Source organism: Lissotriton helveticus, chromosome 12 (assembly GCF_964261635.1).
Source record: "Lissotriton helveticus chromosome 12, aLisHel1.1, whole genome shotgun sequence".
In the NCBI taxonomy this organism is placed as follows: Eukaryota; Metazoa; Chordata; class Amphibia; order Caudata; family Salamandridae; genus Lissotriton; species Lissotriton helveticus.
In genome coordinates this window covers 402,947,250-402,973,920 of record NC_136073.1, presented here as the reverse complement: position 1 = coordinate 402,973,920, position 26,671 = coordinate 402,947,250, and the positions used below count along the sequence as shown (strand labels likewise).

The 26,671-nt window shown below is 47.5% G+C and overlaps 1 protein-coding gene across 4 annotated transcripts in view; it reads right to left on the bottom strand.

Annotated features, from left to right (window-relative positions):
- Positions 1-12,884: 12,884 nt before the first annotated feature.
- CYLD (CYLD lysine 63 deubiquitinase) overlaps positions 12,885-26,671 on the bottom strand; it is a 491,869-nt gene continuing 478,082 nt past the window's right edge. For 3 of the 4 annotated variants that reach the window (XM_078670509.1, XM_078670506.1, XM_078670508.1), the window contains one exon: positions 12,885-13,487. In XM_078670509.1, coding sequence (XP_078526635.1) covers positions 13,303-13,487 — 185 coding nt within the window. In that variant the 3' untranslated portion in view covers positions 12,885-13,302. The remainder of the gene's footprint in view (positions 13,488-26,671) is intronic. The other variant, XM_078670507.1, reaches the window with a different exon arrangement.

Genomic DNA, 26,671 nt, shown 5'->3' with positions numbered 1-26,671 from the left:
CTTCACACAATATACCTATGCAGGTGAGCTCCGCTATGGCCTTAAGCGCCTCGCCTCATTTCGGGACTAATTAAGCTACCATAATAGTATGGCTTTACGTACCAACTAAAACATGCAAGAACTGCTCGCACTCAGAAACATGGGTGGGCTCCGCGCTGTCTCCAACACGCTCACCTCACTTTAGGGCACAGGTCTCACAGTATATACCTATGCGGGTGGGCTCCGCTGTGGTGATTTGGCCTCACAATATATACCTATGCGGGTTGGCTCCGTGGCGGCCATTAACGCCTCTCCTCAAATCTGGTCCAATGAAGCAAACACAGCATTATGGCTCCAACCTCTACTGTTCTGCGGTTGGCCTCCGCCCGCACTTTGGATACACGGGGGGCTCCATTTATTCATGGACTCAATACTAACTTTCAATTACCCAAGAGTCTCCCTTGTTGTGATACTTACCACACTTTTTAATGTTTAGATCGTGCCAATAGGGTTAGGGTTACGATCCCAACTCCCGTGAGGCACACTAGACTGAAAATCCGAGTAAGTTTTACTTCTCCCCCCGTTTCTCTTGATTATCTTTGTTACGTTCTGTTGCCTGGCATGCTTGAATGACTCCAGACGTCCTCACCTATGTCTTGAGAGCGTAGTCACCCACTTTGTAACGTTTGAAAGTGGTGTAATAAAAGAGAAAACACGGTTAAGAATTGACACCGTGTCTATAACTGGATATAATTGCAATCCACTGCGGGTTGTACACTTTCTTCCACCTCCAACTACCTATGAGTGGATGTTTTTTTCCCTGAGTGATGAGTTAGTGACAAATCAATAAACACATGATAGAAATTGTCACTGCCTCATCTAAGGAGCCAGACACCCGGTATTTCGAAGGAGTTATACCGGGACAATTTTTAACTCCCTTTGTTCACAATTCCTCACAAAAAAAACCTGCTCCACTGTAATCATGTGTGGCAGCACACCCGGATGGCATTCAGCTGTTCCGGTGGGACCCGATGATGAAGCATGTCACCAACCAGGTTGGTGAGTGAGGGGTCTTCTTAGAAAAGGATAATTCCCTTTCCTTTTGCTTCTACTCTCTTCTCCCACTTTGCTGAGTTCTTGACAGGTCTTATGGTGGTACTCCTCCATTTGTTTTACCATTAAGGGGACTAGGAGTATTCCCCTCCACATAGTGGAAATCCCTTTCTCTCTCCTGTTGTTTTACATTAAAAGTTGTTATGCATAATGGTAGCCTACGGTCTTGTAATGAAATCTGGAATTCCCTTCTTCCCTACATTAGAAGAATTCAGTCTACTTCTCACTTCAAGAAGAAAGCTAAGAACTTCCTTATGAGCAAATTCATACCAAAGCTGACGGCTGTTTAACATAAGTTGCCCCTAGTCCCTGGAATCTCCTCTCTTCATCTAGTGCTACCATAACTACATTGTTCCTTGTTTTAGAGCATAACAGAAATTCCTATCTTGCTGGGAGTTTTCACACAATGACCACTCTGATCTATTTGCCTACGAAGTCCTCAATGTTGTTGATCATTTTCAAGTACATCGTAAGGAGTTTGTTATTATCTACATTGTCTATTGGTGACAAATGCATTTTTTTGTATTTGTTTTTTTTAGTTAGACTACTCAAGATATTTTTTGATGTGTTGATGCCTCACTATTGTTCTGTCGTACATTTGCTACTATGTAATTGTTAAGCTCTGTGATACCCTTTGGGTCATGTTCGTGCTATATAAAACTCAGAATAAAGAAATAGAAATCATCATGTCGAACTATCCAGAGATGTGTAACAGAATGTGAAGGAAGAACATCGACGTTCGATGAGGGACAAACCCAACTTGGTCCTTTAGTACTAAGGAGGGGATTACCCGCTAAGCCTATTAGCCAATGGTTGAACTTGGCCCTTTTTGCAGGGTCATCCCTGAAATTTTTGCCTTCCTCCTAGCATTTTTCTGACATGGTGTTGTTGGTTTTAGGACTCTGGACACTTTAGCACTGATGTCCAGTATAAAGTGTGTGTGCTCTCTGTGGTAAACACGGTAATATTGGTCTACACTTGTTTGGCATATTTAATTTACTTGTCATTTCCTTGTAAAGTTGTATTTCATATACCAGGGCTGGTAAATTAAATGCTACTGGTGGGCTTGCAGCGCTGATTGCGCCACCCACCAAAGTAGCCTTTCAAACCTGTCTCAGGGCTCTGCCATTGCAGGGCCTGTGCAAGCAGTGTTACAGCCGCTGTGATGTGACACCTAAAGTGTGTGCCATGTCTGTGACCCCTTTTTACTGCATGTCAGTCATCGCTAAGATAGGCCCTATCTAGCCCTATGGGCAGGGTGCATTGTAGGTAAAAGGTAGGACATGTACCTTAAGTGTGTGACATGTCCTGGTAGTGACAAACAGCCATTTTGGTTTCTCACTGCTGTTAGGCTGCCCTCTCATAGGAATGCATTGGGGATTCCCTGATAAGTGTTTCAGTGGTAATTCCTGATATGAGAGGAGCAGCATGGTTAAGTTTGGTATGTTTGGAATTGTGATAATAAATGCTATGCAATGGTGTGCGCAGATTTATTATACCGGTTTTAGAAATGCCACTTCTAGAAGTTGGCATTTCTGTGTGATATGTGTCTGCCTGCCTGATGTGGATTGCATGTCTGGCTTTGGAGTGACAGGGACTGGTGAGGTGTGTGTGTGGCTCCAGGGAGGGCAGGGTGAGTCAGCACTAGGCTGAATGGGAGATCTTCATTTGGACTAGTGGGAGTAGTCCCCTGACCCTGAATAGGTCTGTGCCTGCATAGGTGAATGCTGGCTCCGCCCCCCTGTGGTGTGTCTGATGACAGAGCCCCAACCTGACAAAGGAGGGTGAGAGCCCTGTAAACAAAGTGTTCCACACCCCCTAGAACCAGTTAAAAACGAAAACAAAAATAAAAGGCATTGTTATTTGCAATGTCAATAGCTCAAACTTGCGTAAATGCGAGACCTATTGCACTGCAATTGCTTGTTTTAGGAGGGTAAGCGGGAAAGAAACAGAGTGGGCATGCATCCAAGAGCTCCTGTCCAGCACATGACAGCTGAGGGGGAGGGGGAGTAACTCTAGTCCTGACAGCCTATTATACATTGTGGTCGCCTAGTTTTAATTTTAAGAATGTAGTTAGTACTGTATGTTCAGCATGTTTTTGGGAGCAACCAGTTTTGTCAGACGCGGGAACTGGAGCACAGGGAGATAACAAAAAGCTACAAGATGTAGAAAGCGGTCAGCTGGTATTTGAATTCCTTGCCTTTTACACAACTGCGGAAATTTAGCATTGGTGGGTTATCGATCTTCCTGTGCAAATATTTTCCTCTGTGTAAAGCGCTTGTACCAAAAGCTCTCAGTTCTTTTATCAGCTGCAGGTCGGGAACAGTCTTGGCACGGACCCTTATCTGTGGGTTGTGACATTCCCTAAAGGTTTACAGAGAACATAAGGGGTGTCCCCACACTCAGGGAATGAAGATCCAGTGACAGGATTGATTCATTCTTGGTTCATCGAATTGAAGAGATCCTTGCGCTTTCCTTTCCAGCATGATGTGATCTTTAGCATCAGACCACAAGGGAGACACTGCTGAGCTAACTCTACTCACATCCTTTGTAACAAGAAAAGTGGCCCAAATGCCAATCTCATATGTAATGTAGCACTAGTGTGCCAAAACGAAATCCCTAGTATGCATGCTGGTGATATGCTGAAAACATGGTGATTGTCTAAAAAGCCAAATAAATTGGAAAAGAAAACATCAAGTGCCTAAGGAAATTAAAGACAGCCCATCATGTTTGTGAAGTTGATATAGGTGATAATAAGGAAAAACTGTGCTCGCGTCATAAACGTTGTGCTGCACAGTAAGTGTACACACGGATACATCTATGTGACATGCTATGAAAAATAAAGTGATTCAATAATCAAGTGCACCTCTGTGAAGTTTGTGCATGAAGAGGTAGAAAAAAGTGCAACGGCAATGTTGTCCAGGTGCTCGAAAAAAGCATGAAGGCTAGCCGGCTGAAGTGTTTATTATTAAGTAAACACACTTACTGGAATTCACATGCACTCGCTCATGTTATCGTGAGATGGTCCGCAAAATAAGCTAAAACACAAACAGAAACAGTATATTTAGAAAAGGCTAAACAGCCTTACGACTACACGTCGGTGGATGTACTGCGACCAACACTTACCCGAAAAAATGGATGAAGTTGGCGTGGTTCGTTCAGCTTCGTTAATAAAGAGTGGCTGTGAACTGAACGTGAAACCAACATTAGACAAGTCCGGCAGACACTAGTAAACACAACTGTACATCGCGTTAAAAAAACGCGGCTGTAACGCTGTATATAACGCTTACCCAAATCGTGGTAAAGTTCACGTAGTCAGCCATTCCCCGTGTGTTTGTGAGAAATGTGACGACATCGCGAGTGTTTGAAAAAGCCGGGGTCCAGAAGTAACCATGGTGATGCCGAATGTTTACAGCCATGGAAGTGGAAGGAAGACATTCTCAACTACATTCTGGTGTACGCCGGGCTACTCCATTTGGCAGTTGTCTGCAAAGCAACGCAGTGGGAAAGAAGCAGCGCGCGCTTGAGGGATTTTTGCGCCATGGTCTTCTTTAAAAGCTGTACTGCCGCAAGTAAAAGATCCAGTCCAGGTGGGACTAAAAAGCCTCACTCACAATCCAAAGCCAGCGTTAAGCATCAACGATGACGCACGCCAATGGAAAGAAGGGGCGGAGCCTAGACTCCACTTCTGAAATCAGTTTGATTACAAGAAGCCTCGCAGAGCATGCCCTGCAATGCAGGTCTGCAAGACCTAAAAAGTTGTGTATAAATGTTGGGACTGTGACCCCATGAAAGTGTTGTGCTTCTTGTGCTTCCTTGTGACTTGGGGGGGGGGGACCTGCTGCTGCTGGGCCCCAGGAGGAACTGCCACGAGGGACTGCCTCCCTGCTGGAGGGCCCTGTGAGCTGGCCTGCCTGGGCCCAGACTTGTGCCCCTGAAACTTTGGGATTCAAAGCGCCTCGTGAGAGCTGCCCGGTTTTTCTTCTGGTGCCCCAAGACAAGGAGAGTGCTAGGCTTCGAGGCGCCCAGCTGCCCTTCATTGAGAGGGAATCCCCTGCATAGGGATTCCCCCGTGCTTAGAAGAGAAGCTGGAGCCTATCCCGCATTTGGTTTCCTGAAGAGCGGGAGCCTACCCCGCATTGCCGACGCCCAGAGGATCCGCCGAGATCTACGAGAGTCACCAAGATCGGTGACATGGAAGCCAGGAGGCAGTGCATGGTTGGGGATGGGGGTGGGGCCGGCCGGCAGAGAGGATGTCAGGTCGGGGAAGGTGGGCCCCCCGTGTGCCAGTGGGAGACCCACGTGTTGCCGCAGAGTCTGCATCTGGGCGGAAGCCCACCTCTCCTTTGTGGGTGCTGGAGAGAGAGAGCTGGCAGCACTGCGCCTGATTAGAGGCAGGGCTCCTGTGTGGTAAGGAGAGCCCCGCGTGCAGCCTAGATCGTGCTAGGGCCTCGTAGGCTCACCAGACAACAAGGAGCGGAGTCCCCGAAGGAGCCTCGGTGAGTGGGCTCTCCGATGCATTGCGGTTGCCTATTTAGGGGCATCGGAGTCCTGTGAAGAGGAGCCCCGGAAGAAAGGGCTCCCGAAGCATCCTGAGGGCTGATTGCTTTTTGTTGAGCAATGCGGTGGTGAAAGCCCAGTGAAACGCGGCTCTCCAGGCACGGTGAGTGCCAGTGTTTGTTGACCCAGCTGCACCGCCTTTTTGGAGGGCAGCTGCAACGTTGGGGGCAACTTTGTGAGTAGAGTAGAGTACCCGAGTAGGGCTCCCCCAGGCTCAGTGGTGCCAGTGCCAATTTCCCCAGCTGCACCGTGAGAACACGGGCAGCTGCAAGGTGGGGGACAGTTCTTTTAGGTGAGAAGGAAGGGGTGAGGTGTACCCCTCGGCCCCCAGTGCCTGACGCACATCTTTTCCGCACTGGAAGCCAGAGGGACTTTGGGAAGGTCCTATCATTTAGAGCCCTTACATTAGGGACAGAGGGCATTGGAGCCCCAGAGAAGGCCAGTTGGCCTGGGGTCATTTAAGTGTGTATGCTAAGGTGCTGTGTGCACTTTATCTGTGGTACTGGGGTGCAGTACTCATGTTTTAGGCATAATGTGTGTATTCCTAATGTGGTTTATTCCTACTGTGATGCCTATGCCTACTGTGATGCCTATGACATAATGTGTTTATGCTTAGGATGTTTATGCATAATGGGTTTATGCCTACAGATTGCATAATATGGTTATGCTGAGTACAGTGTTTTGTCAGTAGTTACTGGTTGTGATATTTTTACTACTTGTGCTTGTGATGGTTCCGACAGTGTCCCGATTGGCCCTCTCATGTATATAATGCCCTGTGAATATTGCCCACTGCCAGTTGGCACAGTGTATATGTGTGATTATGATTATAATGTGTTTTGGATAATACAAAGGCTATTTGTTATATAACCTTGTGTGGAGTTTCTTTTGTGGTGTGCCTAGTGTGTTGCTGCTGTGTGTGTTGGGCAAACGCTTTACACATTGCCTCTGGGATAAGCCTGACTGCTCGTGCCAAGCTACCCGGGGGCACAACTCCTTTGCCCTGACTAGAGTGGTGGTTTCTGCCTGGCTTAGGCGTTTGCCCTAGCCAACCAGAAATCCCATTTCTAACACCAACACTTTACCAAGTATACGCATGTCAATGTTTAAAAAAGAGATCGGGCAGTAGATGAAAGAATTAAACAGATCTTTGCCTGGTTTAGGGAGAAGGGTGGTGGAATCCCTGTTAGCTTCAGTAAGGGTGCTGTGAAGAGTACACCTTGCAAAGCAGGAAACCAGCATGTGCTTGTGTATCTTACAGTATTCAGAGGGGTAACCGTCCAACCTTACCATAGGGCAAACCTTCAATCTCCTCAAGGCTTTCTTCCACAGTGATTCGGGCATCTAACGCCAGACTCTGATAATCTGAGACGCTCTGGGTCACATTGCGAGCCAGAAAAGTTGCAACGTCTTCAGGGAGACATGCGGTGTTCGGGGAGTAAAGCGCCTCATAATGAGTCCCGGAGGACTCAAAAATGTCCAATGAGTGGGTGAGAAGCTGGCCATGATTTTATTGAATTGCCGGTATAACACGGTAAGAGCCCTGCTGCAGCACCAAAAGGTGGCCTACCTTCAACCCACCCACTTAATGGCGCTGCTTAAGATGGAACAGAGGCGTTTCCGCCTTAGAGGTTTACGGTGTGTTACGTTCGTGTTTGACCTGCTCCAAGGCCCGCAGCATAGCCTGCTAGTGGGACTGGGAATATTGGGTAGTGAGGGAGAAAAGGGTAGACTCAGGTTAGACTTTGAGCTTCCACTGGGCGGTGTCATGCATTATATACACGCAGATTGTAGCCTTTTCAGATGCGCATAGGCTACCTGGTAAGCCCATTGACTCTCCATTGAGGTCTAGAAAGGTGCGGAGGTAAAAAGCATAACCGCTCCCTGTCCATGGGGGGCCTTGTAGTAAGAGAGGTTCAGGCGCCAGATGGGTGGAGGTGGGTGAAGTGACCCCATAGTGAGCCCGAGTTGGATCGCATCATGATCCAAAAGCCCAGAGGGGACTATGGCAGATTCTACTGAGTGGCCAACCAAGGCTGCGCTTAGGGATCTGTCAGAGAGAAGTCTGACAAAAGATCACAGGAAAGGCTTTTGTCTGTAGTGGTGTGGTGCAAGTGCTGGTCGGACTTATCCACGAAGAGGCTGGGGACCATGTTGCAGTCACCCCCCAAGAGAAGTTTAGTTTTGGGGTGCTGTAGGATGAAGAAAAACCAAAGGAAATGATGGACGGAGCGTTGACAATACAAGCACTCACCCCCAGTCAACTGATCTGGGTTTAATCCACCACCGTTCTTTAGCCCACTCTGCCACCCCAGTTCAGACATGGCCATATGCAAATCAGTCTGTCCCTGTGCCTCATGGGAACAGTCCAGCCCGAACTGCCAAGCCATGCCTTCCCTGGACCGGAAACAAGCTACCGAGGAGTAGAAGGAAAAGAACCAGCAGACTGTTTTGAAGAACAAGACGCTTGCTCCACAAGTCTCTCAGGTGAAGGGTGCAATGATACAAATGCTGGGTCTCCTGGAGCCACTTTATAGCAACTTGCCACTGACCTTGCAATAGCAGGGGCAGACATTGGCTTCTGACATACATCCAAAAGAGGATCAATCAGAGCCTCGTTGAAAGAGAGCAAAGGCTCTACTGCAGAAGAAGGAGATTGCAGCACCTCTGTCAAGATAATAGATTTGACCTCTGCCATTGATAACTGTAAGTCCAGGAGTTCAGTAGCCTTTCTAGTGACCAAATGATAAGAGGCCACAACTTGAGAGGGAAGAGCTTTTGGGAGGAGAGCTCCCACTCAGGCGAGGCATCAAGCCCACTGGCTTCCTGCAGTCCTGCAAAGTCATCCATGGTGTCTAAAATGTCCCCTTCCTCAGCCTCCTCATGTTGCTCCTCTCTTCTCGATTGAGTATTCGGAGTTGGCGTCGGCAGAGTCAACCGCGGTGCTGGCGACCTCGGAGCTGGCGTCGACGGAGGAACTTCCGAAGAGGCACCGACCAAAGTCGAGAAGGCATTGCAAAATAGTCCATCCTTCCCTCCTGAGAAGGCATCAGCGTCGGGAGAGGCCAAGACAGAGTCATTGGCATGAACGGCATGAATGGAGCCTGGGCATAATTTTGGGGAACACCCAAATTAAATGAAAGCAGACCCACGGGCCAGCTGGCACGCTGGATGGGTTTGCCGCTCTGGTAAACATGCCATACATCGCATTAAGGAAATGCGACGGATCCGCCACTGGAGTTGGATCCGTCTGACCTGAGGAAGATCAAGGTTATGGAACAGACTCTGCTTGCGGCGCAGGAGATGCCGGGTCTGGGATTGGAGTGTCCATTGGTGCAGGCGACTCTCCTCTGGGCGACGGAGAGTCCCTTGACATTGGAACGCCCCTTGGTGTCGAAGTGCGCACAGGAGACGCGGCGAAGGAAAAATATCATCCTTCCTATGGCGACATCGGATCGGGGACACCTGTTTCGACGACCTCTCCTTAGAGGAACGATGCTTAGAACCGTGCATTCTCTTTTTCTTATGCTTCTTAGATGACCTCAAGGTGTGTGGATTTGGCTACTTCGACTTGGTGCTTTTCCGACCCCTCTTCTCCTTCTTCGCTTGGGCCATGAACAGCTTAGCCTGTCCTTCCTTTAGCGCCTTAGATTCATACGACGGCACGAAGAACACGCTTCGGCATCGTGGTCCGACGACAAACACCAAAGTCAGTCTTTGTGGGGGTCTGTAATCAACATACGGCCCCACATTCCCTACAGGGTTTAAAGCCAGGGTTCTGAGCAGCCATGATCAAAGATGCAGTTTCTGGAAAACTACAACAAACTAGTCTACAAGGAAAAGTAGAGACCTAGAAAAAAACGATAAACGTTGACGGCATGAAAAAAGGGAACTGACGTCAGCACGCAGACAAGGTCTTCTTATGGCTTTGATGATGTCATACGGAGTCGCGAGCTGAGTCGTGCTATTGTGAAGTCCTCGTTGACGTGGGAGAGATAAGGAAAAACTTTCCGTGAAATGCTGGCGCTGGGGTAATTGAAAAGGTGAGGAATCCACAGGCAGATGTATCCATCAGAAAGAGCGTTACAAAAAGGAAATAACTTGTTCTTCTGATGGAAACTTATATTTGCAGATGAATCACCTTGTGAATAGATACCAAAGCTGTACCTACCACAGTGTGGCGCTGTGGAACGGTTCAGGCCAAAAGGTCCTGGAGGACCGATTGGGCAAAATTCTCATCCCCTACAGACCAGACTGTAAAGGCAATAATGCTTCATGCACATTGATGCCCATGTAGCAGTCTGACAGATATCCAGGACAGAGCATTCAGATGGTTGTTTGTTAGCTAGTGCACACCAGAATTTAATGCAGAGGAGTTTTCATATACAGATGGTTCTTTTGTGCTCTGCCTTTCCTACTCCTGAGAATCCCACAAAGAGTTGATCGGACACCCGAAGGTCCATAATACAATCAATGTAGAGTCTGAGTGTTCTTGTGAGGAACAACCAATAGAGTCTCTCCTCGTCTTTCGAGGAAAGAGGCAAGGCAAATGATGCTGGAAGAGTTATAGCCTGCCTGACATAGAAGGATGTTACTATGTTGGCAGAAATGCAGCTCGAGTTCTCAACACCAGTTTGTTTGAATAAACGTTGGGTAAGGCAGTTAGATTAGGAGTACCTGCAGCTCAGTAACCAGACGAGCTGACATTGGTCGCGAGACATACTGGACAACTGTGCAGTGGCTGAAAATGGCTACAAAATAGAAGAATCAGAACCAATTTCAAGACCCTCTCTGGCCTCACAAAGAGTGTTGGCAGAAACATAAGTTGTAAACGTTTATGACATCTCATCACAATCGGAGATTTAAACAAAGAAGGCTGATTTGGCAACCTTAAAAAGCTGAAAGAACCTTCAAAAAGCCTTTAACAGTGCTCAATGCAAATCACTGCTGGGCCAATGACAAAACAAACAATACTTCAGACAGTGTAGCTTGTAGCGGTCAAACTAGCGAGTACCGCACCAAGCCATTAACTTGTCTCAGTAACCGTGGAACACTAAGTTCGTAGATGGGCACCTAGCTCCAGAATAACATCAATGACCTCAGAAAGAAGGTCAAAGGAAACTAGCTGCCATCGCTCAATATCCTAGCATGGAGGAGAAGATTGCAACAGCATAGTTACAGCAGCTTGCTTGGCTTTCTCATGTCTGCTTACAGCCCTAACTGAATGGGACCACAGTTATATTTTGAGTAGCCTGGTGTTTACCTTACTCTATCACCTTGCAAAGTACTAGCTCTGGAATCACCCGTCTCTGCCTTCGCTCCCTGACACCTTCTGCCTCTACCAGAACACAGGACAGACTTTTTTCTGAAAAATACACACAAACATTCAATTCTGTATTTCATCAATGTATAATATACAGAAAGCAATCCTTGCATTTTCAATGTTTTGAACTTCAGCAGACATATTTAATGACTTGATCCGATAGAGACATCTAGCCACAGATTCCTTAACTTAGAATTATCCCCAGGCATCAGACTGGATCCTGAAAATGTTTGCAGCAGCAACTCTGCGTGCCGGAGGACGGCGCCACACGACCCCGCGCTGATGTCGTCCATGGACGTGACGTCAGAGAAATCATATAAGTCCCTCCTGTCACTTGCCAAGAGTTAATGGGAGGGATTATCGTCTATCCTATTAGAAATATAGGGCCTCATTAGGATGTCAGTCGGACCGCCACCGATAAGCCATCAGTGGCATTCCGAACATCATCAAGCAGACCGGTCCAAGCACCATAATATGATGCGGTCGGTCAGACAGCATTAGTCTGAGGGACCAACTGATGCTCCTGGGAGCCGGTCGGTTGGATCGTATTCCCTGCAATAGGGGCCATGCCAGCTCAGGCTCTGCTGTAGGAATTCAGAGGAGCCTTTGCGACAACCCTTCTATGGCAGTCGGACCAAAGGAGGGCTGTCGGAAAGGGACTTTAGGGGCCCTTAGCAAGGAGGCCCCCTTGGTCCTCTGTTATGAGGACTTGGGGACAGTTGTGTTGCCCCCCCAAACATACATGCCCAGTGTGCCAGGAACCACTTGGTGCCTGGATATTTCAAAACATCCCTACTTCCATTGCGGCTTGTGTTGTGGCCCTTTTTGGGCTGTAGCACGAGCCGCAATGGAAAAAACAATGATTGCAACTGCATTCCGTGGCAGTCGCTTCATAATTTGGCAGGCAGGTGGTACTGCCGACTAATTGTTGGGCAGTCCCAATCCCGCTGCAATGGCGGACGGACGCTGGTCCGACTGTCATCGTAATTGGACCCATAGTTAAAATTTGTAGTTGTTGCTCAAATGATAGCCTTGTGCCGCACAGTGAATAGCGAAGAGTCTTTTTTTTTTGGTGCTCAATTTAGAGCAGATATGTTTGGTAACAACATGGCATACATGGAGTCCAGGGGAATCTTTTTCCAATTCCTTATAAGAGCAGAAGGAATGAGGTAGATGGAGTGGAAGGAAGAAAACAGGATGAGAAAAACAATGCTGTTTGGTGAGATTAACTTAAATGAGGTAGAGGTGCAGACATATTAATTCAAAGAAGGTGCAATAAGATCAATCCTGTAAACATTAACATGTATCAGACAGTTAGTGAGCACCTAAGATGCCCACATTTCCACGCTGGCTCCACATCAATGTATACTACAATTCTTCAAATCAAACCTTTAAATTACCAAGACAATGAGATGTGCTGTGACAACTATAGCAGCCGCATACTGAGCATTGTTACTTTGAATTATGAAGGGGCAGCACAGGCATTAAATCTAAAAACCTAGATTACAGAAAACATTTAAAATAATTGATCATGCTTCAGTAAAAACTTTAGCTGCTAGCCCAAAATATTTTATTGCTGGATTAATCAAGGTGAGTGGCTGAATAGATGCAATGAATAAGACCTCTTCCTTTGCAGAATTTGTGAAGAACAGAAGCATGACATGGTGCAAGAGGTACAATATATCAAATGCCAATTGATCTTTAAATGGTGAGGGAGAGTGATCTCAAAATATTTCCTTAATACTACTCATGGTTCCACTGGTCTACAACACAAGCAAAACCAAATGCAAGCTGTGTAACGGTTTATTAGCACTGCTGCAGTAAATGTGACATCATCTTCCATCCTTCAGTAGGTTCTCTTCTGACCCAGTCTTTCATGCCAGATCTTACACAGTATTACCATGAAACAAGAAATGGCTCAATAAACTTTAATTCAAGTTTAAAAGGCACACAACTAGTAAACAATTAGCCAGCATCAAAATTTCAAGGACCGCACAACGCAAAAGACACTCACTATGTACATATATTTTACATTGTCAATAAGCTGAATAGGTTTTTAAATACTTTATGATTTAATCAAAAATGAAAAATGTTAACAATGCACTTTAAAACTTAAAGCGTCAGCATTTTTCTTGTCATGGTTTATGCAATGTATGATTAGAGCAAACAATATGTTTCAGAATGCAAAAATGCTTCTTAATAAATAATTCAACCACGGAGCTGAATACATAATTTTATAAACTGCATTAAGAAAATGCAGCATTAAACGGCTTCCTAGTACAGTAGAAATGTGCATCCAGAGTCTTGTCCCCCTCATTGGAGAACATGGTTCACTTGTACAGGCTCATAGTTGGGCTCTGATACATACACATGTATGCATCACAGAGGAGTCTCCGCGCAAAGCCTTGAATATTTCGAGAGTCTAGTGCATGAAGTTCTTCTGGAGACATTCGCAGGTATTCTCCAACTTCTGGACAAGGGGTAACCTGAGGGATGTTAAACCCATTCTGACCGCCTAGTGGAAACAAATACACAATTTAGTTTTTAGTTTTTCATACTTTACAAATACATCCATTTCAGACAATGATATGAAAACATATGCAAAATGGTCTATTCAAGCACCTAATTAAATGAGAAATCTTTGTCAGTGTACATACAATCACCTTTGGACATCATCATTCATGCTGAAGGAACTTTATATACTAATGGGACCAGAAATTCCCCCTATATGGTAAAGTAGGTACACCCCTGCCTTGATTAATCCAACTACAAGTTAATCTGGTTCCCTGACTTTAATTTGGCCTCGGTACATGCAAATTCTTGTGTGCATGCTGCAGGCCTTGAACAAAAACTGACATAGTGTCACGTCGCACCATAAGGGCACCCGGTAAACACTGCAGAGACGCGCAGATAGGGAGCGCATACTCTGATACGACTCAGACTACATTACCCATGAGTCCACGGGGAGAAAAACGCTTCCAGAGCACCTGCTTGGTGCCGCTTACTTTTACAGTTGAGCCTGTTCCCGCGACGAGTGGAGGTGGGATAAGGGTGCTTCGTGCACAAACGAGTCCTTGTCCTTTTGGTTGCCCATTTGTTCTGGCTCAGCCTGTTGTGGTCCGTACTTTCTTGAGCGCTGCATTTACTTTCCCGATTGCTCCGTTGGGTGAGCAATCCTCGAACAGCAAACCTCCTGTAACTGCGTGGGTCTGATTTACTGGGAGAATACTTGGTGGGAACATTGTGAAAGGGGTGTCAGCTGACATCCTGTTTTCCCCAGCCTACGCCCGTGTGCAAGTGCAGCCCGCTGTTGATCAGTGTTGGCTATTTAATTGTGTAAAGAGTTATTTTGTGGTGTTCTCTCGTGTTGGAGAGCTGAGACGTAGCTCATGCAGAGAGAACACATGGCTGACTTTTTCTCTGGCTATTTTCAATAGCAAGCAGCATTGCTATCCCCATCTTTTTTGTGGTATATCGCAGTGTTTTGTTTAGAACATTAGAATATGATCATTTATACGCATGAGGATATCTGACCCAGGTTTCATGCTGCCCTCGGTGAGGGGGATACCTTGACGGTAACGGAGTAGAAACTCAGTGTTGATGTAAGACGTGTGTAATCCAGCAACATTCCAAGACTTATTATAATTTGCGCATGAATTCTTTGTGTGTCCCTTTTTTCCCGTGGAAAGACTAATTTCTATCCCTCTTCTTTCATGAGCTGTGGTCAACTGTTTTGTTTCCTTGTGTTTTAACAACAGGGGTATTGAGAGTCCAGGAGGACGGCTCTGCCCCCCCTGTTCCAGCCCTCACAGCAAAACTATTGGTAGATCTGGTTTTCTAGAGAGATAGAGTCCTTGTTGGAAGTTAGTTGGAAGGTAGTTCATGAAGGGTTACTGATTATGCTGTCTCACCTTTAGATCATAGTGGAGCCATACAACATGCACAATTGCCGTCAAGAAGATTTTTTGTCCTTTACAGGTATTGTCACACATACCAGTAGGGTAGTCTGTGGGGGTCATTGTATATGTACAGATAAATATACAGGACTGCTGTTGTCTCAACGTTTTTGTTCTTATTACAGGTCTCCTTCCTCTCTGTTCCCATCCTTCCCTTCCCCCACTTGATCACTCCATTGAGTCTGTTTATACCATCAGACTGTGGGGGTATCAGGAGGTGAACCATACAGAGCAACGTACAATCCTGAGGTTTCTAGGCCACGACAAACAGAGACCTAGAGACTGCTCTAAGGTAATGGAGGAATACTAAAGTATACCTTTGGCTGGGCACGAGATCTGTCTATGCTACGGAACCTTCTGTGAGTGGTCATGGCAGAGTATGTGTTTTAGCTGTCAGTAGCTGAACGGGCTTTTTATCTGCTCAGGGGTTAGAGCGAGATGCCGACAGGCCCGTTCAATTAAAGTTCCACTAACTTATCATGGCCAGACCCCGCGCAAGACTTACCTGTGAGACTGTTGAGGGAGCATGTATGTACGGTGTGCAGCAGCAGGACTTCATATGGTTTGCGAGTGTGCATGTATGCTATGATCAGTGAGATGCATTTTGAATTGCCCCTGGTTTGACATGGCACAAGATGAAGGAAGTGAACCAGCTGCCAGGCGGTGGAACTGTATTGCCTACATTCGTGAGGAGGGTGCAACTTTAGACACAGAAGTGTGGAGGGATGGAGACAAAACTGCCTTTACAAATTCCATAATCTTTTTGGAAACAATTGCTGAGGGTGTATTATGTAAATCAGCAGAGACAGCTGCTAATGAAAGAAGTTACTGAGGAGAACCTCAAACATATCTTTGCATTTACGTGGCTGTTCCTGGAAGGTTGGTCTAATTCAGAGGGCAGAGCTTCACAGTTATTGTGTTTATGCTGTGAGTACTCCTACTTGGAGCTAGCATTGTCACTACCTGCTAAGAACATGTCTGCGCTGCAGAGGAAAAATGAACCATGAAGAGAAATCATACCAAAACAGTTTCTAAACCCAGAGTTTGGATCCGCATTCTTAGTCTGAAAATATCATATAAAACCGGGCCGCATGCGTTCCCACTTTATTCCAGATTGAGCTTTTCCATGCCCAATGACTTCTGCTGTGTTTTAGGACTGGAATTGCTGATGGCAGTTTCCTAAACGTAAGGGCACATTGCAAACCTTGCTGGAAGTAACTGCGGTTCTGCCAGTGACTCTGGGAGATTCCCGTCTGCTAGAAGGGGAGAGTAGAGACCCTTGTCCTACAGAAGTCTGCCTGCTTGTGGAGGATAACCGATCAGCTGAGCATGGGATAAGGAGCGAAATGAACGTGAGATGACCTGTAAAGTTTCCAGGGTCCCTAATTTTTCCTGCCCAACTGAAATTATGTCCAACTTGCCAGTGTCAACAGCAAAGACAGCCCAGGAAGGAGACCACTGCTCAGACAGATTCGGACATTCTGTACTGAGTCTACCTTTGAGGCACTTCAGTGAGTACACCAGTGTCCTGTACCAAAGAAGTATGATCCATACACAGAAACTGATAAGCAGACTACAGGAATTGTGTTCATGGAGCCGCTGCCACGCTAGCTGCAGCGGTTGCCCGAACAAGCCCTGGACAGTAGGGTCACTAGCCACTTGCCTCCACTGGCAAACCCTGGCTAGGAAATTTGGATTGTGCCCCACATAAGGTAATTCTGTATGCATGAAAGACACCAACTGAGAACTTTTGGCTAACATATTTGGGAGGGATAATTTATCAAACAGTACTATCTCAATACAAGAATTGAATAGTCATTTAGTAAGGGTTGACCTACAGGTCACAGAACGCTAGGAAGCTGTTCTGTTGCAACATATTGAACGTGCACCAGAGCTTTTATTGAAATTTCTTCCATGCCTTCATTCTGTAGAGAACCATGTAAAGCCCATAGTGAATCCTGAAGAACTGCTATGTACCGCAGCAGTTTCTGATGTGATTAAAATACTTTTTTTCCCTAAAACATATTGTGCTGGACATTATATTATATCACCTGCTCTGTGAGTGTGTGACTTTGGAATCTCTACACCCCAGACTACCACCCAGAGACGCCTTGGACTTCTCATCCTTGCTACTCTGAGAGTCAAGTGTGGAAAGGATGCACTTGGCTCAGACAGAAGTGACACCCCAGGACATCAGTGGAAAATTATACATATGCATACATTTCGAACTTAAATTTCTCAAAAACTATGAATGGATTTACACAATCACACGAAGCATGCTTTCTGGATCAAGATCTAGCTTTCTGTTAAATTTGGTGTAAATGCATTCACTTGTGGCTGTAGTACTGTTCAAAAACCATATGTGAAACTACGTGAAGAAAACTTATTTTGGGACCCTCCAGTTTTCTCGGCCTCCACTTGGCGGATTACCTGAAACTTTCCAAGAAGGAGTTTAGTTGGAGTAACCTTTTTGTAGAAAGTCATGTGAAGATTTGTCAAACTGCACCAAAGTAATTACTGAATCACAAAAACAACAACATTTCATATGGAAACCACAGTCCTAATTATACACCGTAAAAACTGCCCTGTTGTAATATGTCATTTATATGAACAGCAACCTGAATAATAAATTGCCTCATGCCAGGGTGGGATTGGACTAACAAGTAGGCCCAGGTACTCCCAAAAAAGTGCCCCACATTCCCAACTTTATATTACTTTTTTGGGTAGTTTAATATAGTGTGAACTCGGCCCAAAGGCACTGGAGCAAATACCATGATCACCAGCTACACTGCAATGATTTTGGGCAATTCAAAAGATTCCTTTTTATTTTAGTTAGGGAGATTAAATGATTTGCCCAGAATCACTGGATGGTGAGCTGATCGTCCAACTTAAACGTACTTCCCCCAGTTCCAATGTCAGCAGCTTTGAGACCATAACGTTACATTCAGTTTTTATTTTGTTCTGGAAAAGTTGACCTCAAAGTGAGGCCTTTGCAAACACTCCCCCACCCCTTCACCAGGGTCTAAAATACACTGGGACTGAGGTGGCAACACCTGGCCCCTAGCAAGGCCACTTCACTTACTCACCCCCACCGCAGACGTAGGGTTGACCTGGCAGGGGAGGGGGTCGTGAAAAGCACACGGCTACTGCTGCTCCTCCAGGAAGGCTTAGGTTAGAATGGCCCCTCGGCCAGGCCCCTGTATACTACCACTCTCCACATGCCCACTATGGCCTGAAAGTGATGGACCGGCGAGGGAATGACACTGCTTCTGGGCAGGGCCGGTCACACAAGGCAGGGGCTAATGTGAAAACGCCATAACAGCCAGAACAACCCCTGGCCACCAGCTTCAGTTAGATAGATAGAGACAGACAGTCATGGTGCTTTGGTGGCACAAAATACAGTGTTATTAAAAAATTATTTTCATATGGAACCTTGAAATATGGAACATTTTCATGGTTCCCTGTGAAATACTCATTTCCTTAACAAAACAGCCCCCAAATCACCATGGAGACCTTTAGTATAAATCAGGGTTATTAGGATTCAGTATTCTGGAAGACTAAATTATGCAGCAAGGTTTTCTAAATCATGCAGCAAAAAAATGTAAATTACGTATCATACACTCTAGTAGTATTATTTTCATCATTTGAGATAGACTTTTTTTTAACTCTGCAAATGTGTCAAATGCAGGAAATCCATTAATATGTAGTAAACACTGCACCGCAGAATCACAATAATCCACTGACCCGTGCCATAATCTATTGATTTATGAACAATTTGTTCATAAAAGCTGAACAAAACCTAAACATTCTGATTACAATCAGCGACCACTGTTAGCTCCACTTTGAGGAAAAAGGCATTTGCATGCGAACTACCCCAAAATAAATATGTAATATAAATAATACTTGATGGGTAATATCAGTTATATGCTCCTATTGGTAATATAGTTCAATTTTGCCATCACAAAATTACAAACCACTGGGCCTTCAGCCTTGTTATTTATGGAGTCCCTAGAACGCCTTGAATGCAATATTGTACCACTTCACAGCTACCCATTATGTATCTTTGCTCTCGCTCTCTCTCTCTCCAATGAAAAAGCAGTTATGGTTTTCTTAATAACTTTGACAGTTTAACAAATTTGCACAAAACTTAAAAAGAAAAAAACAACAAACTTTATTTTCATCAAGTTTTGTTCAGATTCGTTAAGTTAGGACATACAAATATAAGGGGAAGGAGGAGCCAAGATGGCCACCTGAGCGGATGCATCCTCCCGTCTCTCTGACAGAGCAGTGCCTTAGACCTTAGAACCCCTCCCCCCGGTCTATGGTTTGCCTCGATTTACAGCATGGCAGAGTGCGGAGGCACTTGTGACACTGATTGACCCCCGCCACCTCATTTGTCAAAGTAACAGCCAGAGAATTGTGCTCTACGGCCCTGATGTGCAGAGGTAGGCTTGAATGGCATCACTGGAGGATTCACCCGCGCCCCACAAGAGGCCGTCATCCTGGCTGGGCAGCGTGGTTGTGCTGAATCATTGCCGGAGGACATGAAGCCATAGGAGGCGAAGGGCGGACGGCGCTTGAGTGGAGACAGCAGCCAGTCCGAGATGCTGCTGGGAGAGGAGTGAAGCCTCGGGCTGGGGGCGGTGAGTGAGCAGGCTGCATGACCCCCTATAGCTGGTGGCTTAATGGAGGAGATAATCAAGGTTACTTTGTGGGGCCCAAATGATCAGTGAGCTGTTTCAGGAAAGTCTGCACATAGAGGGGGCTCTTTGATGCTTGTAAAGAGTTTGGGAGCCTAGGGGTGATCTGGACTACATTGGAGGCTAGGGGGAGCTAGGCCCAACTTGAGAGGAGTGAGGCATCGGGCTGTGGCAGTGAGTGGATGGGTGGTGAAGGCCTGTGCAGTTCAGAGTAATATCCAGAGGCACACTGCGAGCCCTCTGGCGAGCAAATGGAGTCCTGCTGGGTTGAGGTGTGTAGCGGTGATCTGAACTGAATTAGGGGATGGCGGAAGCTGGGTCCAACCAAAACATTGGCAGGAAAATCCTCTGGTACTTCCAAGAACAGAGACACCAGATGGGGGCTAAGCCATAGGGAGTCCTGGGTGAAACCTCGAAACATAATCGAGGAAGGCATTGCAAAGATGTCACAGAGTACAGTCTCTAACGATGGGCCTCAGCCTAGAGACACAGAGACACTCTTCATGCTGGAAATGAAACACCTGATATTGGAGGGCAATAGGCCGATTACAGAAAAGTTAGATGGTATAATGATTACTGTGGCACTATTGCAGCAAGATTGGGACAAGATAAGAAACGGAGTCAAAGAGCTAAATACCAGAGAGGATGATACCACTGAGAAACCACTAATTACAGAAACAATAGATGGTATAATGATTACTGTGGCACTGTTGCGTCAAGATAGGGACATGATTAGAAACCGAGTCAAGGAGCTAAATACCAGAGAGGATGATACCACTGAGAAACCATTGCTGTCAACTAGTGAACCAGGAGTCACTATTACAGTTTCAGGAGGAGAAACTAGCGGAACTGGAAGACAGGTCCCAACGCAATAATGTCTGTATACTGGGTCTCCCAGAGGGAACACACCAGGCAAGAGGCCTACGCAGGGGTCACCACCACGGATGATCAAGGCGAGAATGCTGCAATATAAAGATATATTGAAAATCTTGATGGCGGCCCGTCAGCATGGCTTAACTGAGTATAATGAAAATAAGATCTCCATTATCCAGACTATGGCACCAAAATCCCCAAAATAAAGAAGACATTTATTAAAGTGAAAAAGAAACTAAGGGATCGCAAATGATCTTATGTCTTGTTGCCTCCAGCACGGTTAAGGGTGGATATTCAAGGGAAACAACATTTCTTTGATCACGCAGAGGAAGCTATGCAATTTGTGGAAAGCTGCTGACCATGCTATGCAGTGAGTGCTCCTAAACGGATGACAGGAATAAGGAGACGCCGATGGCACATGGCAAAGAACCGAGAGAGGGTGAATTACAGGAGAACTGAAAATATATCATACAACGGATTTGATGTGAGAGGCCTCAATATACAGGTGTATTAACAGTTTTCCTGTGAGTAGGAACTAGTGGTTGCGGGGGCCATGGAGACCCTTCACCGGAGCCGCTCGAGCAGTCCACTATGGGGACTTATTATTGCATGTTTGGTCAGGGGAGGGAAATAGAGAATGCGTAGATTGTGGAGACCAGGTTGGTATTGGCCACACAGGAGGAGGAAAGGGATGGGAGAAAGTTGGGATTTTAGGAATGGACTCACAAATCCAGTAAACACAGAGACCACAAGCGCGTGAAGGGCCCTGGGGGACGTTTGCATGTAACAAGTACGCAAGTGTGTGAAAGCTTTATCTTGGAAAATTAACGGAATACAAAATTCAGTTAAACGCAGGAGGATAAAGTCATATCAAATAACAGCAGGCCCATGTAGTAATGCGGCAAGAAACACTACCCAAGGAACATGAGAAGTATCAGGCAAGATGGGGGGGCCCACAAAAGAGACCCATAATGGGATTTTGGGGGAACATGGAGGTTGGCAGGCATCTCTGGTCAGGAGCTCTACCTGCTCCACGGCATCCACCATACAACCCGCGATGGTGAGACTGTAGCTGTAGTGTCCTACGTGTTCTGGGAGGAAAGCGTTCCAGCGTGAATCACAACTGCATTTTTCACATGCAAGGGGGTGCATAATGGCTTCTCTCCTCTGGTGTGAAACCTCGGGAATCTCAGTGGCCGCTTCTAGCCATAGCTCTGTGGGCGGAAGCCACATCATGCCTCGTCAGATGCCAGCGGTGGGCAGCAAGATTTCGTTTCCGGGGCATTGCCGGCAGTGTCAGTGGGGGAGCCTGCAATTTCTTGCTGCTTCATCAACCTATCGCTGACATAAACACCAAGGGCAATGCTGGCATCACACTGTCCATGAGTTCTGCAAAAAAGAAGAATTAGGGATGAATTCGCCCACGTGGAGCCTCCTCTGACACAGGTACAAAAGTCAAAGGTGACGAACAAGGGGTGACAGTGTTAGGAGGAGGACAAACAATCTGTTTCAAGCATGTTAGACTTGCAACCTAACAGACACGCATTGAGGAATAGACGCATTTGGGAGGAAGGAGAGCCAGGGACCTTTTATATAATAATTATACCTTCATCAAAATAATTGCCTGTTGATTCAGGGAAACAAAGGCGAGCTCTCGCCCCCAGCCTCCGCACACTAAACCCCAGAAACACACAGATGAACAACCAGTATTAAAAGCAGCAAGGAGGAAAGGGGCCAAAATAGCGGATTGTATCCTATTTTAGGGCCCAGTCAAAAGGGGAACAGCTTGTCCCTTTCTCAATTTCTCATTCCCCCCACTCTTTGCAGGATCACAGTTTAAGAGCTGGACTGGAACCACAGGATACTGTAGTGGCCCTGCGGGTCTCCGTAATAACCGATGGGGGTGTAAGGAAGAGTGTGCTTCACCAGGATGGAAGTACCGCTGGCATATGAAGAATAGGATGAGAAGCATCTACTGCTTGCCCAGCGGGTTGTGAAAGCTGGGGACGAAGTGGAAGCAAGGTGTGTTTCCTGGAGCACAGTACAGTGGATGTTGTGACGATCTAGATAGGGTAGTACATGGCGACGCTTACAGGGGTACCCAAGGCCTCGTACGTTCCATGTCAAAAAGTTATGTTGTGGGGTTCTGGGTCAGGACTCCATGGTGCATACATAAACGTGTATTGGTGCAGAGTGCAATTCATATGATTGTAGAGGGCGGCATCAGTGTATGTGGACAAATTGGTACAGGGCAAAGTGGTGTGTAAAGAACATTCCCCAATCCCTCCCCCTCCCACAACTGCGTCCCCAACTCATCGTGATGTGTATCACCCTGAGTTGCGACATAAGGACTTTCCCCAGACCCTCCCTCCACAGCAGTGACCCAATCTCACTGTGTCCCACCCCTCCCCTCTCCCAATAAAGCCCCAGTTCCACCGCCCCAACTAGGGGGCGATGGGCTCAACAAATTACTCATTTATAGTAAGAAGTTCTTAGGGTTAGCCTGTTGGGTGGCTTCTAGAAGGCGGCCAGTCTCTCCTCGCTTAGGCGAGGGTGCGAGGGTGGAATCATATATTTTCATCTCGCCGTTATGTGAGGAATTGCTTTTTGGTTATCGGTTGCACCTGGCAGGGCGCCGTTTCCCATCACACAGTATCCTGATCAATTAAATCGACTATTGGGTGGTTGGACGGAAGGCAGCTGGAGAGTTCTAGCAGTGGACACCCTTCCGCAGCAAGCAGAGTTGAGTGGCGGTAAAGTTGTCTTGTAGACTGGTGTTATCCACGTTAGTCTAGGGGCTGTCCGTGTCCTGACTTTGAGTGACTCTTTCCGCATGGCTCCCCAGTCTTGTCTGTGGAAAATGTGTGTGGGATTCCACACGCCTCCCAGTCTGTGGGGTAATGGCGGGAAGGGTAAAGACAGTTCGATATCCGCCTTTTATCTGATGGAGTACAGGTGCATGCTGTGGGATTGGGTGTACCGCGTTATAGAGTTGAATGACATCTCCCCTTGCTTTATTCCATGTCAGACGCACTTCCCCCACCACCTGGATGTTGGGCTTGGGACAGCGTGCCTGTAGAGTCTTTGGGTAGGTTTGGAGGAAGTCTTGAGCATGTTGCGGATTTGTGAAGAAGTGTTGTTTTCCCAAATGTGTTACTTTGAGGCGGGCAGGGAATTGCATGGCATAGAAGATGTTTAGTTGTTGCAGTTTTTTTTTCACTTGCAGGAATTTACGACGTTGGTCCTGAACCGCCATGGTGAAGTCAGGTTATATTGAAATCTCCATTCCCTCATGTCGTAGTTGGCCTTTTTCCCTGGAGAGGCGGAGGCCGGTGTCTCTGTCCCGATAGTTAAGTAATTTGGCTATTATGGGCCTGGGAGGAACCCCAGGGGGCGGCCGGCTCGCCAGTGAGAGGTGCGCCCTCTCGACAACCAGGATCTGTGAAAAAGCCTCTCTCCCAAAAAGTGCAATAAGGAGTCGCTTTACATATTCCTCCATCTTCCCGGTGGCTGTTGATTCCAATATTCCGAGAATTCTACGGTTGTTTCTTCGCGAGCATGATTTCAAATCCTCGTTTTTGGCGGCTATCACCTTCAGGACCTTCTCCATTTCGAGAGTGCGACACGTGGTGGCGTTTGTTGTGTCCTCCAGGTCAGAAATTCAGCGCTCTGCTTCCACAATGCGATCGTCGTGCTACTCCACCCTGTGCGTGAGGCCATCCAATCTGGCGGTCATGGAGTCCATTTTAGATTCGATGGAGGTTAAACTTGACTGCATCGCCAATAGTATGTCCTTTAGATCAGCGGTGGAGATGGAGGTGGATGGAGCATCTTGTGGATCTTTGCCGGGTTCCGTCTGAGAACGGGTCGATTTGTGAGCATCAAAGGTGAGTTTTGGTTGCCACTCGTTCGGTTTCCCCATGCCTGCTGAGTAGGGGGGAGGGTGGGGGCGACGGAACAGGCGGCCCACGGAGGAGTGCTCAATTTGGTTGTGTTAATTGCGTCTCACACCTCTCCACGCCGGACCCCGTCTCGGTCTGGTGTTGTTGGGGATCTGGAAGATTTGAAGTAAAAGCTCCTTTGTGTTATGCGCAGAGGTCCTGGGCCTGCGGTTCCAGTGTTAGGGAGTCGAAGCCACCCACGCAGGCCCCACCACCATTCCAGGACCTCTGCTGTCTGGGTGTCGTCAACAGGGAGTGTTGAGTGTGCAAAGGAGAAGCGTCAAGCCAGGTCGCTCAGATGCGTCTCCGCGCCAGCAGTGTTGGCTTCTCACAGGTGCAGGTTCTTGAGGGACCCGCTTGGCTGCAGCCCCTCCCCGTGCCACGGGCTCAATGCAATGCTGTTGGTTTTCAGCTTGTGTCCTGCTGCACTGGACACCGTCTCAGCGTGCGAGGGACGAATGGCGGTGGGGGGCTGGCAGCGTTTGAAAAATAGTTCCTATGTAGCAGGTGCAGAGGCCCTGAGTCTGCAGCCCTGGTATCAGGGAGCCGCGGTCACCCTTGCAGGCCCAACCATCAGATTAAGGCATAGTCTACCAGGGTGGAGTCATCGGAAGGTGCTTGGTGTGTGTGGGAGCAGCATTGATCAGGGTCGCTCAGAAATGCCCCCACACCAGCAATGTGGGCTCCCTCTCAGGTGTAGGCTTCCGTACAGTTTGACTTTGTTTGTGTGCTCCCTGTGCCCGGGCGCCGAGGTCCCAGGAGCCACTGACAAGGCGGGCGTGAAGCGCTCCAATTGCCCTGATCAGCCTTACTATGTTGACATGTGGGCTTCTGTGGGGGATCACCAAAGGGCTAGGGCCATGTGTTTCTCCCCGCGTCAATTCTCAGTATTCGGGGGGGGGGGGGGGCAGAGCCAAATCCCGTGTTTCCTGGACGTTGTGAGGTGAAATGAGGCCCGGGGGGGGGGGGGGGGGGGGGGACAGGCCCTTCGCTATCTGGGACAGTCCTTCCCCCTGCAGTCTAAGTGTCGCCAGGCCGCAAGGTCTGCGTGTTCTCTAGGTGCGGCAGTTCAGGCTACCGGGGCACAAGTATGGGCATCTCCTACCTTATAGGCAGCAGCGGTGATATCGCGGTCGTACTCTGCGTCCGTGATGGCCCCTCAGCAGCGCCGTCTGGTCTCAGGCGCTCACGTCCGTGGCTGACAGCGTGTTGCGGCCCCCACGGGTCAGGGTATGCGCCGCAGGCAAGGGCGGATCTCTCAGGCCTCACAGCGATCCCGCCGCCGGAGGCAGAGAGAAGCGGCCTGTCCGCTGCACACCCCCATCTCGAGAACACCCAGCCACAGGAGCGGTTCCACAGCTATTCGTGCTCCGCCACCCGCTCCGATCGCGGCAGGCCACAGAGCTGGGTCAGCCGTCGTCAGGCACCGCCCCCCCACAGGCAGAGATGGCGATCTTCATGACCCATCGCGGAGCAGGGAGGAAGCAGGCAACTGTATATTCCGCACAGCAGAGGCGGGGTCAACAGGTGTCACTGCCGCAGGAGAGACGAGTCCCGCTCCGGGCGCAGCAGCGATTCAGCACAACTGTAGGGGGGTTATGCCGTCATCTTGTCTGCCTCATTGGGAAGCCGCAGGTCTGTTCCTCTCCGGTTGCAGGCAGGAGCAGCGGCAGCAGGGCATCGCAGCGGATTCCCTAGGCTGTCTGCAATAAGATGCAGTCCTTGTTGCGTAAATTCTTTGGGGGATGAAGAGGATTAAGACCGGATGGAAGCCCAAGCAGCAAGAGCCTCACAGAGGTGTGGCCATCTTGCTTGGCGCCCTCTAGCGACCCCCATAGTGAGGTTATAATTATACAAGAATCTCACCAGTTAAAAGAGGAATGGGAAGATATCTTAAAAGGTCAAAGATGGATATAACAATGTATATGTTCTAACCCGTCATGTTATGTAAAGGGGGTGTGAGGCTCTCCTTTTCAAGAAGTACATCAAAGCCATCTTGGGTGACTGTATGATTGATCCCGGAGGGAGATGGGCAATAACAAAGGCAAAGATACATGGCACTTGGATGGCCTTTGCAGTTTACTACAGGACAAACATAAATGCCCCTCCCCCTTGAGGTTTATACAATCAGCTTCTAGATTTTAATCTCCCTATCATATTGGGAGGGGACTTTAATGTGATAATAGATCCTGTCAAACATAAATCTACCTCTAAAGAAATTGCTAACTC